A 12,982-nucleotide genomic window follows, 5' to 3' on the forward strand; every position below is an offset into this window, starting at 1 on the left:
TAGTACTTATATAACTGCAATATGTCTCATGTTATGCTGCTGATTTCCTTTATAGTTGCTCAAGTCATTTGGTTAAGCCATACCTGTCTAAGGGTTCTTCCATTTTTTCATCGTGTTGCACAGAGCTTGTACCTTGATCTTGTGCTTCTGTCAACTGAAAATTAACAAAAATGTTTATTAATAACCTGCCCATCCCTGGTGTTTGTTTCATAACTGTAGTGGACACAGCTATAATGCTCCACCTCCGTATGGTTTATAGTTACCTCTGTGCTGTGTCTACACGGTTATCTGAACTGCTGACGCAGGGATCCAATGGCCCACACCTTACAAAGTAACACCCTCTCCCCACTATTTAAGTTACCGATCGCAGCTCTAGGTCTGAAACATATTATATTCCTGATTTTAGACCTGTTAGCAGGTCCTCAAACTGACAAAACTAGAAGGTTAGCACAGTGCTATGGACCTGCATTCCTGGCTCCTTGGTAAGCTGATGCTTGAGACCAGCCTGGGCAACTGGGGGAGACAACTCTTTTGCAGGAAACTATAAAAGTGAAAGTTTTGGTAAAATGGAGAGAAAGAGGAAGTCCCTTTACTTGTGCTGTCCTTTTAGTTGTATTTTTACATTCCACGCATTACATCCTACTTTATGGATTCCAAGTACTATTTATCAACTATGATATGAATAATGCTTATATGACTAAGAGCAATGCCAATGATAATAATACAGAAATGACACTGCAGTAACATCTAGATGTCTCCAGGAACTGTTGGAGAAACAGTATCTAGACAGACACCAGCATGCCTGGGCCAGAGTTCCAACTCCACCAGTCACCAGCAGTGGGAGCTCTATAAAATCTTTCCTATTGGGTATTATTGTGTTTTCTGTTTTGATAAAGTTTAACTTTGCAGGAAAGCTGAGGTAAAAGTTTCCTCAGGTCAAGTGCAGTCTTGATAATTTAGTCAGAAGATCTCTCAAAATTTAAATCAGAAGCTGGGCTTCGTGTCACACAGCTGTGATTCTGTCACTCAGGAGGCTGAGTCAACAGGGTTACTGTAAGCACAAGACCACCTTGGAGAGGCACAGTAAATTCAAGGCCAGCCTGGGGTACACAAAATGTCTCGGCACAGGGGTCATTTACACTTTCCCTTCTTCCTTTTAGTTTACTTCTCCCAGAACAAAACCTCATCAGCCATTATTTGGTATGGATTCCTTCTGCACTGAGTCCTACACATGGCAAAGTGACTCACATGGGTTTCAATCTGAATTTTGCGATCTTCTAATCTAGGGCTGGAGGCCTCACTGCTAGAATGCCACCCATCATAATTCACCTTGTTTTTCTTTTTTAATGTTGCTTTCCAAGGGACCACATTGTCTTTTTTGAATATTTTCCAGTTGTATATGGTACCACTACCAATTTTGCAACATCTCAATACCTTTGTATATGACACTTAAAGTAAGATGATGGCCCCTGGCATTTTAATTCACAAATGACACCTTATCAACATGTCAGCATGTTATGTGTATGAAAAGTATAGTACAACAACAGGACTAATGTATTTGAATTCTAGAAAAAATTGTTTCTCCACATTTCATCATAGAAAACACTAGGCAGAATTCTGTATCTCCCTTATAACAAGTCTTTCCTTGTTGTTGAGACAAAATAACCAGACTCACAAGTTAAGAGAGGAAAGGTTCAGAACTCACAGTTTATAGAGGTTTCAGTTCATAGTAGGCTGGCTCCAGAACAGGGAGGCATTGCAGAGGGGCATCACGGACCAGAAGACAAGCAGGAGCAGCAGCAGCAGCAGCAACAGGATCAAGCTTTTTTCTGTCCCTACATCTTATGAAGGTACTCACCTTTAGGGCAGGTAGCACTCATACCCTTAATCTTAACATCACATCCTTGATCCCAGAACTATGCCAAACCAATCGGTGGACCAACTTGGTAATCACATATCCTGAATCCCAACATCATATTCTACAGATCTAGTCACCTATGAAAAACACCCATCTATAGCTCCATGAGAGTTTGGGGGACAGGTAGGCAGGAGACATAGCAACAAGCATCTGTGTAATGGAGCTCGATGGATCAAATTGCTGTGACTTTAAGAAATCAGTCAGTGGAAGGAGCCACCTCACATCTCCACTTCCATGCACACAATGTGTCCTTGTGGTCCTAATTCCCACACAGGAGAACACGGGCCACAGGAGAATCTGCTCTGCCTGGTCAAGAGGTACATGGTTTTCATTACACATCAACAAACTGTCACCCAGTCTTATGCGTTCCTCTTAGACTGGACAAGTTTAAATGGCTGATAAACACTAATCAATGGGGAAAAATCATGAAACTGCAATGCTAGGACCACTAGTTCCTCAGTAAGACAAATATCCATTTCTACTTTGTTACTGGCATCTTTTTCCTTGCTTACAGTCAAAGAGAAATACAGTGTCTCTGGGGAAAATGCTTGTGTAGAGCCCTACTATCCATTCTTGGTGACCATATAAATTACAAAATATCATGGAAAAGCTTTCATTGCAACAGATATTCAAAGTCTTAGATTCAGCAATTCAATTTCCTGGAATTTTGAAAGTTATTGTATCATATTAGCTGAGACTCATGACACACAGTAATATATCAATGTCCAGATCAGCATTATTCCCAAAGAAGTGTGGGAATAACTCTCAAATCCTTCAATGGAAAATGGATAAACAAATGTGGTATGTGTAAAATAGGGATTTTAGGCTATAAAAATCTTTTGCATTAAAATATCACTTCCAAAGTCATGAATTGCATGAAACCATTTATCTTCCATAAAGTTAAGAGGACGTCACTATTGCTAGTAAGGAGGTATCAATACGATTACAACAAGTGTTTTTATCAGTGAAACTTTTCATAGTGCCTAAAATATTCCTACGTACTAGCAGAGAAACAAGAACTCCTTTCAAGTACGATAGAAATTAAAAACAAATGGACTCACCAAACTGTCAGTTGACAGGTTTTTCCGAGCATGTTCAAGTTTTCTTGCTGGTTTCTTCCTTTTCTTATTCTGGCTCAAAATCTCCATTTCGAGACTTTTCACATTTTCTTTTATGCCTAAACACTCTGATTTAATCCTAAAATATTGATTTCAAAATAATTATTTGCACAGATCTGTTTAAAAAGTCACATAACCTTTGAAAGACTACTCACAATTTTAAAAGTTAGAAAAAGTAGATGATTTGGTAGGTAAGATTTTTCTCATTGTGCTTGTTGACACTTTTTCTTTTGCATTATTGGGTGTGAACACAGGGCTCCACGTGGAAAGCACATGCTCTCTCCTCACTGTACTATTTCTGCTCCCCTAAATTACTCCTTTCAGGTACATTTATCAAAGCTAGAATTTTCCCCTGGCCTAATGAAGATTTAGTACTTATATAACTGCAATATGTCTCATGTTATGCTGCTGATTTCCTTTATAGTTGCTCAAGTCATTTGGTTAAGCCATACCTGTCTAAGGGTTCTTCCATTTTTTCATCGTGTTGCACAGAGCTTGTACCTTGATCTTGTGCTTCTGTCAACTGAAAATTAACAAAAATGTTTATTAATAACCTGCCCATCCCTGGTGTTTGTTTCATAACTGTAGTGGACACAGCTATAATGCTCCACCTCCGTATGGTTTATAGTTACCTCTGTGCTGTGTCTACACGGTTATCTGAACTGCTGACGCAGGGATCCAATGGCCCACACCTTACAAAGTAACACCCTCTCCCCACTATTTAAGTTACCGATCGCAGCTCTAGGTCTGAAACATATTATATTCCTGATTTTAGACCTGTTAGCAGGTCCTCAAACTGACAAAACTAGAAGGTTAGCACAGTGCTATGGACCTGCATTCCTGGCTCCTTGGTAAGCTGATGCTTGAGACCAGCCTGGGCAACTGGGGGAGACAACTCTTTTGCAGGAAACTATAAAAGTGAAAGTTTTGGTAAAATGGAGAGAAAGAGGAAGTCCCTTTACTTGTGCTGTCCTTTTAGTTGTATTTTTACATTCCACGCATTACATCCTACTTTATGGATTCCAAGTACTATTTATCAACTATGATATGAATAATGCTTATATGACTAAGAGCAATGCCAATGATAATAATACAGAAATGACACTGCAGTAACATCTAGGTGTCTCCAGGAACTGTTGGAGAAACAGTATCTAGACAGACACCAGCATGCCTGGGCCAGAGTTCCAACTCCACCAGTCACCAGCAGTGGGAGCTCTATAAAATCTTTCCTATTGGGTATTATTGTGTTTTCTGTTTTGATAAAGTTTAACTTTGCAGGAAAGCTGAGGTAAAAGTTTCCTCAGGTCAAGTGCAGTCTTGATAATTTAGTCAGAAGATCTCTCAAAATTTAAATCAGAAGCTGGGCTTCGTGTCACACAGCTGTGATTCTGTCACTCAGGAGGCTGAGTCAACAGGGTTACTGTAACCACAAGACCACCTTGGAGAGGCACAATAAATTCAAGGCCAGCCTGGGGTACACAAAATGTCTCGGCACAGGGGTCATTTACACTTTCCCTTCTTCCTTTTAGTTTACTTCTCCCAGAACAAAACCTCATCAGCCATTATTTGGTATGGATTCCTTCTGCACTGAGTCCTACACATGGCAAAGTGACTCACATGGGTTTCAATCTGAATTTTGCGATCTTCTAATCTAGGGCTGGAGGCCTCACTGCTAGAATGCCACCCATCATAATTCACCTTGTTTTTCTTTTTTAATGTTGCTTTCCAATGGACCACATTGTCTTTTTTGAATATTTTCCAGTTGTATATGGTACCACTACCAATTTTGCAACATCTCAATACATTTGTATATGACACTTAAAGTAAGATGATGGCCCCTGGCATTTTAATTCACAAATGACACCTTATCAACATGTCAGCATGTTATGTGTATGAAAAGTATAGTACAACAACAGGACTAATGTATTTGAATTCTAGAAAAAATTGTTTCTCCACATTTCATCATAGAAAACACTAGGCAGAATTCTGTATCTCCCTTATAACAAGTCTTTCCTTGTTGTTGAGACAAAATAACCAGACTCACAAGTTAAGAGAGGAAAGGTTCAGAACTCACAGTTTATAGAGGTTTCAGTTCATAGTAGGCTGGCTCCAGAACAGGGAGGCATTGCAGAGGGGCATCACGGACCAGAAGACAAGCAGGAGCAGCAGCAGCAGCAGGATCAAGCTTTTTTATGTCCCTACATGTTATCCAGGTACTCACCTTTAAGGCTGGTAGCACTCATACCCTTAATCTTAATATCACATTCTTGATCCTAGAACTATGCCAAAGCAACTGGTGGACCAACTTGGTAATCACACATCCTGAATCCCAACATCATATTCTACAGATCTAGTCACCTATGAAAAACACCCATCTATAGCTCCATGAGAGTTTGGGGGACAGGTAGGCAGGAGACATAGCAACAAGCATCTGTGTAATGGAGCTCGATGGATCAAATTGCTGTGACTTTAAGAAATCAGTCAGTGGAAGGAGCCACCTCACATCTCCACTTCCATGCACACAATGTGTCCTTGTGGTCCTAATTCCCACACAGGAGAACACGGGCCACAGGAGAATCTGCTCTGCCTGGACAAGAGGTACATGGTTTTCATTACACATCAACAAACTGTCACCCAGTCTTATGCGTTCCTCTTAGACTGGACAAGTTTAAATGGCTGATAAACACTAATCAATGGGGAAAAATCATGAAACTGCAATGCTAGGACCACTAGTTCCTCAGTAAGACAAATATCCATTTCTACTTTGTTACTGGCATCTTTTTCCTTGCTTACAGTCAAAGAGAAATACAGTGTCTCTGGGGAAAATGCTTGTGTAGAGCCCTACTATCCATTCTTGGTGACCATATAAATTACAAAATATCATGGAAAAGCTTTCATTGCAACAGATATTCAAAGTATTAGATTCAGCAATTCAATTTCCTGGAATTTTGAAAGTTATTGTATCATATTAGCTGAGACTCATGACACACAGTAATATATCAATGTCCAGATCAGCATTATTCCCAAAGAAGTGTGGGAATAACTCTCAAATCCTTCAATGGAAAATGGATAAACAAATGTGGTATGTGTAAAATAGGGATTTTAGGCTATAAAAATCTTTTGTATTAAAATATCACTGCCAAAGTCATGAATTGCATGAAACCATTTATCTTCCATAAAGTTAAGAGGACGTCACTATTGCTAGTAAGGAGGCATCAATACGATTACAACAAGTGTTTTTATCAGTGAAACTTTTCATAGTGCCTAAAATATTCCTACGTACTAGCAGAGAAACAAGAACTCCTTTCAAGTACGATAGAAATTAAAAACAAATGGACTCACCAAACTGTCAGTTGACAAGTTTTTCCGAGCATGTTCATGTTTTCTTGCTGGTTTCTTCCTTTTCTTATTCTGGCTCAAAATCTCCATTTCGAGACTTTTCACATTTTCTTTTATGCGTAAACACTCTGATTTAATCCTAAAATATTGATTTCAAAATAATTATTTGCACAGATCTGTTTAAAAAGTCACATAACCTTTGAAAGACTACTCACAATTTTAAAAGTTAGAAAAAGTAGATGATTTGGTAGGTAAGATTTTTCTCATTGTGCTTGTTGACACTTTTTCTTTTGCATTATTGGGTGTGAACACAGGGCTCCACGTGGAAAGCACATGCTCTCTCCTCACTGTACTATTTCCGTTCCCCTAAATTACTCCTTTCAGGTACATTTATCAAAGCTAGAATTTTCCCCTGGCCTAATGAAGATTTAGTACTTATATAACTGCAATATGTCTCATGTTATGCTGCTGATTTCCTTTATAGTTGCTCAAGTCATTTGGTTAAGCCATACCTGTCTAAGGGTTCTTCCATTTTTTCATCGTGTTGCACAGAGCTTGTACCTTGATCTTGTGCTTCTGTCAACTGAAAATTAACAAAAATGTTTATTAATAACCTGCCCATCCCTGGTGTTTGTTTCATAACTGTAGTGGACACAGCTATAATGCTCCACCTCCGTATGGTTTATAGTTACCTCTGTGCTGTGTCTACACGGTTATCTGAACTGCTGACGCAGGGATCCAATGGCCCACACCTTACAAAGTAACACCCTCTCCCCACTATTTAAGTTACCGATCGCAGCTCTAGGTCTGAAACATATTATATTCCTGATTTTAGACCTGTTAGCAGGTCCTCAAACTGACAAAACTAGAAGGTTAGCACAGTGCTATGGACCTGCATTCCTGGCTCCTTGGTAAGCTGATGCTTGAGACCAGCCTGGGCAACTGGGGGAGACAACTCTTTTGCAGGAAACTATAAAAGTGAAAGTTTTGGTAAAATGGAGAGAAAGAGGAAGTCCCTTTACTTGTGCTGTCCTTTTAGTTGTATTTTTACATTCCACGCATTACATCCTACTTTATGGATTCCAAGTACTATTTATCAACTATGATATGAATAATGCTTATATGACTAAGAGCAATGCCAATGATAATAATACAGAAATGACACTGCAGTAACATCTAGATGTCTCCAGGAACTGTTGGAGAAACAGTATCTAGACAGACACCAGCATGCCTGGGCCAGAGTTCCAACTCCACCAGTCACCAGCAGTGGGAGCTCTATAAAATCTTTCCTATTGGGTATTATTGTGTTTTCTGTTTTGATAAAGTTTAACTTTGCAGGAAAGCTGAGGTAAAAGTTTCCTCAGGTCAAGTGCAGTCTTGATAATTTAGTCAGAAGATCTCTCAAAATTTAAATCAGAAGCTGGGCTTCGTGTCACACAGCTGTGATTTTGTCACTCAGCAGGCTGAGTCAACAGGGTTACTGTAACCACAAGACCACCTTGGAGAGGCACAGTAAATTCAAGGCCAGCCTGGGGTACACAAAATGTCTCGGCACAGGGGTCATTTACACTTTCCCTTCTTCCTTTTAGTTTACTTCTCCCAGAACAAAACCTCATCAGCCATTATTTGGTATGGATTCCTTCTGCACTGAGTCCTACACATGGCAAAGTGACTCACATGGGTTTCAATCTGAATTTTGCGATCTTCTAATCTAGGGCTGGAGGCCTCACTGCTAGAATGCCACCCATCATAATTCACCTTGTTTTTCTTTTTTAATGTTGCTTTCCAATGGACCACATTGTCTTTTTTGAATATTTTCCAGTTGTATATGGTACCACTACCAATTTTGCAACATCTCAATACATTTGTATATGACACTTAAAGTAAGATGATGGCCCCTGGCATTTTAATTCACAAATGACACCTTATCAACATGTCAGCATGTTATGTGTATGAAAAGTATAGTACAACAACAGGACTAATGTATTTGAATTCTAGAAAAAATTGTTTCTCCACATTTCATCATAGAAAACACTAGGCAGAATTCTGTATCTCCCTTATAACAAGTCTTTCCTTGTTGTTGAGACAAAATAACCAGACTCACAAGTTAAGAGAGGAAAGGTTCAGAACTCACAGTTTATAGAGGTTTCAGTTCATAGTAGGCTGGCTCCAGAACAGGGAGGCATTGCAGAGGGGCATCACGGACCAGAAGATAAGCAGGAGCAGCAGCAGCAGCAGCAGGATCAAGCTTTTTTCTGTCCCTACATCTTATCCAGGTACTCACCTTTAAGGCAGGTAGCACTCATACCCTTAATCTTAACATCACATCCTTGATCCCAGAACTATGCCAAACCAATCGGTCGACCAACTTGGTAATCACATATCCTGAATCCCAACATCATATTCTACAGATCTAGTCACCTATGAAAAACACCCATCTATAGCTCCATGAGAGTTTGGGGGACAGGTAGGCAGGAGACATAGCAACAAGCATCTGTGTAATGGAGCTCGATGGATCAAATTGCTGTGACTTTAAGAAATCAGTCAGTGGAAGGAGCCACCTCACATGTCCACTTCCATGCACACAATGTGTCCTTGTGGTCCTAATTCCCACACAGGCGAACACGGGCCACAGGAGAATCTGCTCTGCCTGGTCAAGAGGTACATGGTTTTCATTACACATCAACAAACTGTCACCCAGTCTTATGCGTTCCTCTTAGACTGGACAAGTTTAAATGGCTGATAAACACTAATCAATGGGGAAAAATCATGAAACTGCAATGCTAGGACCACTAGTTCCTCAGTAAGACAAATATCCATTTCTACTTTGTTACTGGCATCTTTTTCCTTGCTTACAGTCCAAGAGAAATACAGTGTCTCTGGGGAAAATGCTTGTGTAGTGCCCTACTATCCATTCTTGGTGACCATATAAATTACAAAATATCATGGAAAAGCTTTCATTGCAACAGATATTCAAAGTCTTAGATTCAGCAATTCAATTTCCTGGAATTTTCAAAGTTATTGTATCATATTAGCTGAGACTCATGACACACAGTAATATATCAATGTCCAGATCAGCATTATTCCCAAAGAAGTGTGGGAATAACTCTCAAATCCTTCAGTGGATAATGGATAAACAAATGTGGTATGTGTAAAATAGGGATTTTAGGCTATAAAAATCTTTTGTATTAAAATATCACTGCCAAAGTCATGAATTGCATGAAACCATTTATCTTCCATAAAGTTAAGAGGATGTCACTATTGCTAGTAAGGAGGTATCAATACGATTACAACAAGTGTTTTTATCAGTGAAACTTTTCATAGTGCCTAAAATATTCCTACGTACTAGCAGAGAAATAAGAACTCCTTTCAAGTACGATAGAAATTAAAAACAAATGGACTCACCAAACTGTCATTTGACAAGTTTTTCTGAGCATGTTCAAGTTTTCCTGCTGGTTTCTTCCTTTTCTTATTCTGGCTCAAAATCTCCATTTCGAGACTTTTCACATTTTCTTTTATGCATAAACACTCCGATTTAATCCTAAAATATTGATTTCAAAATAATTATTTGCACAGATCTGTTTAAAAAGTCACATAACCTTTGAAAGACTACTCACAATTTTAAAAGTTGGAAAAAGTAAATGACTTGGTAAGTAAGATTTTTCTTATTGGGCTTGTTGACACTTTTTCTTTTGCATTATTGGGTGTGAACACAGGGCTCCACGTGGAAAGCACATGCTCTCTCCTCACTGTACTATTTCTGCTCCCCTAAATTACTCCTTTCAGGTACATTTATCAAAGCTAGAATTTTCCCCTGGCCTAATGAAGATTTAGTACTTATATAACTGCAATATGTCTCATGTTATGCTGCTGATTTCTTTTATAGTTGCTCAAGTCATTTGGTTAAGCCATACCTGTCTAAGGGTTCTTCCATTTTTTCATCATGTTGAACAGAGCTTGTACCTTGATCTTGTGCTTCTGTCAACTGAAAATTAACAAAAATGTTTATTAATAACCTGCCCATCCCTGGTGTTTGTTTCATAACTGTAGTGGACACAGCTATAATGCTCCACCTCCGTATGGTTTATAGTTACCTCTGTGCTGTGTCTACACGGTTATCTGAACTGCTGACGCAGGGATCCAATGGCCCACACCTTACAAAGTAACACCTTCTCCCCACTACTTAAGTTACCGACCCCAGCTCTAGGTCTGAAACATATTATATTCCTGATTTTAGACCTGTTAGCAGGTCCTCAAACTGACAAAACTAGAAGGTTAGCACAGTGCTATGGACCTGCATTCCTGGCTGCTTGGTAAGCTGATGCTTGAGACCAGCCTGGGCAACTGGGGGAGACAACTCTTTTGCAGGAAACAATAAAAGTGAAAGTTTTGGTAAAATGGAGAGAAAGAGGAAGTCCCTTTACTTGTGCTGTCCTTTTAGTTGTATTTTTACATTCCATGCCTTACATCCTACTTTATGGATTCCAAGTACTATTTATCAACTATGATACGAATAATGCTTATATGACTAAGAGCAATGCCAATGATAATAATACAGAAATGACACTGCAGTAACATCTAGATGTCTCCAGGAACTGTTGGAGAAACAGTATCTAGACAGACACCAGCATGCCTGGGCCAGAGTTCCAACTCCACCAGTCACCAGCAGTGGAAGCTCTATAAAATCTTTCCTATTAGGTATTATTGTGTTTTCTGTTTTGATAAAGTTTGATATTATAGGAAAGCTGAGGCAAAAGTTTCCTCAGGTCATGTGCAGTCTTGATAATTTAGTCAGAAGATCTCTCAAAATTTAAATCAGAAGCTGGGTTTCGTGTCACACAGCTGTGATTCTGTCACTCAGAGGCTGAGTCAACAGGGTTACTGTAACCACAAGACCACCTTGGAGAGTCACAGTAAATTCTAGGCCAGGCTGGGTTACACAAGATGTCTCGGCACAGGGGTCATTTACACTTTCCCTTCTTCCTTTTAGTTTACTTCTCCCAGAACAAATCCTCATCAGCCATTATTTGGTATGGATTCCTTCTCCACTGAGTCCTACACATGGCAAAGTGACTCACATGGGTTTCAATCTGAATTTTGCGATCTTCTAATCTAGGCCTGGAGGCCTCACTCCTAGAATGCCACCCATCATAATTCACCTTGTTTTTCTTTTTTAATGTTGCTTTCCAATGGACCACATTACTTTTTTGAATATTTTCCAGTTGTACATGGTACCACGACCAATTTTTCAACATCTCAATACCTTTGTATATGACACTTAAAGTAAGATGATGGCCCCTGGCATTTTAATTCACAAATGACACCTTATCAACATGTCAGCATGTTATGTGTATGAAAAGTATAGTACAACAACAGGGCTAATTTATTTGAATTCTAGAAAAAATTGTTCCTCCATATTTCATCGGATAAAACACTAGCCAGAATTGTGTAGCTCCCTTATAACAAGTATTTTCTTGTTGTTGAGACAAAATAACCAGACCCACAAGTTAGGAGAGGAATGGTTCAGAGTTCACAGTTTATAGAGGTTTCAGTTCATAGTAGGCTGGCTCCAGAACAGGGCGGCATTGCAGAGGGGCATCACGGACCAGAAGATAAGCAGGAGCAGCAGCAGCAGCAGCATCAAGCTTCTTTCTGTCCCTACATCTTATCTAGGTACTCACCTTTAGGGCAGGTAGCACTCATACCCTTAATCTTAACATCACACCCTTGATCCCAGAACTATGCCAAACCAACCGATGGACCAACTTCGTAATCAAATATCCTGAATCCCAACATCATATTCTACAGATGTAGTCTCCTATGGAAAACACCCATCTATAGCTCCATGAGAGTTTGGGGGACAGGTAGGCAGGAGACATAGCAACAAGCATCTGTGTAATGGAGTTCAATGGATCAAATTGCTGTGACTTTAAGAAATCAGTCAGTGGAAGGAGCCCCTCACATCTCCACTTCCATGCACACAATGTGTCCTTGTGGTCCTAATTCCCACACAGGAGAACACGGGCCACAGGAGAATCTGCTCTGCCTGGTCAAGATGTACATGGTTTTCATTACACATCAACAAACTGTCACCCAGTCTTATGCATTACTCTTAGACTGAACAAGTTTAAATAGCTGATATACACTAATCAATGCGGAAAAATCATGAAACTGCAATGCTAGGACCACTAGTTCCTCAGTAAGACAAATATCCATTTCTACTTTGTTACTGGCATCTTTTTCCTTGCTTACAGTCAAAGAGAAATACAGTGTCTCTGGGGAAAATGCTTGTGTAGTGCCCTACTATCCATTCTTGGTGACCATATAAATTACAAAATATCATGGAAAAGCTTTCATTGCAACAGATATTCAAAGTCTTAGATTCAGCAATTCAATTTCCTGGAATTTTAAAAGTTATTGTATCATATTAGCTGAGACTCATGACACACAGTAATATATCAATGTCCAGATCAGCATTATTCCCAAAGAAGTGTGGGAATAACTCTCAAATCCTTTAATGGATAATGGATAAACAAATGTGATATGTGTAAAATAGGGATTTTAGGCTATAAAAAATCTTTTGTATTAAAATATCACTGCCAAAGTC

The 12,982-nt window shown here is 39.3% G+C and overlaps 1 protein-coding gene across 1 annotated transcript in view; it reads right to left on the reverse strand.

Moving 5' to 3' along the window:
• The window catches only part of LOC134474803 (coiled-coil domain-containing protein 18-like), a 41,761-nt gene that overhangs the window by 15,042 nt on the left and 13,737 nt on the right, over positions 1–12,982 (reverse strand). The window contains exons 10-16 of the mRNA XM_063243540.1: positions 10,290–10,360; positions 9,781–9,916; positions 6,888–6,958; positions 6,379–6,514; positions 3,489–3,559; positions 2,980–3,115; positions 84–154 (exon numbers count right to left, since the gene is read on the reverse strand). Of these exons, the coding sequence (XP_063099610.1) occupies positions 84–154; positions 2,980–3,115; positions 3,489–3,559; positions 6,379–6,514; positions 6,888–6,958; positions 9,781–9,916; positions 10,290–10,360 (692 nt within the window). The remainder of the gene's footprint in view (positions 1–83; positions 155–2,979; positions 3,116–3,488; positions 3,560–6,378; positions 6,515–6,887; positions 6,959–9,780; positions 9,917–10,289; positions 10,361–12,982) is intronic.

This window comes from Cavia porcellus, unplaced genomic scaffold (genome assembly GCF_034190915.1).
Source record: "Cavia porcellus strain 051 isolate PalLab524CR breed Dunkin Hartley unplaced genomic scaffold, mCavPor4.1 scaffold_38, whole genome shotgun sequence".
In the NCBI taxonomy this organism is placed as follows: domain Eukaryota; kingdom Metazoa; phylum Chordata; class Mammalia; order Rodentia; family Caviidae; genus Cavia; species Cavia porcellus.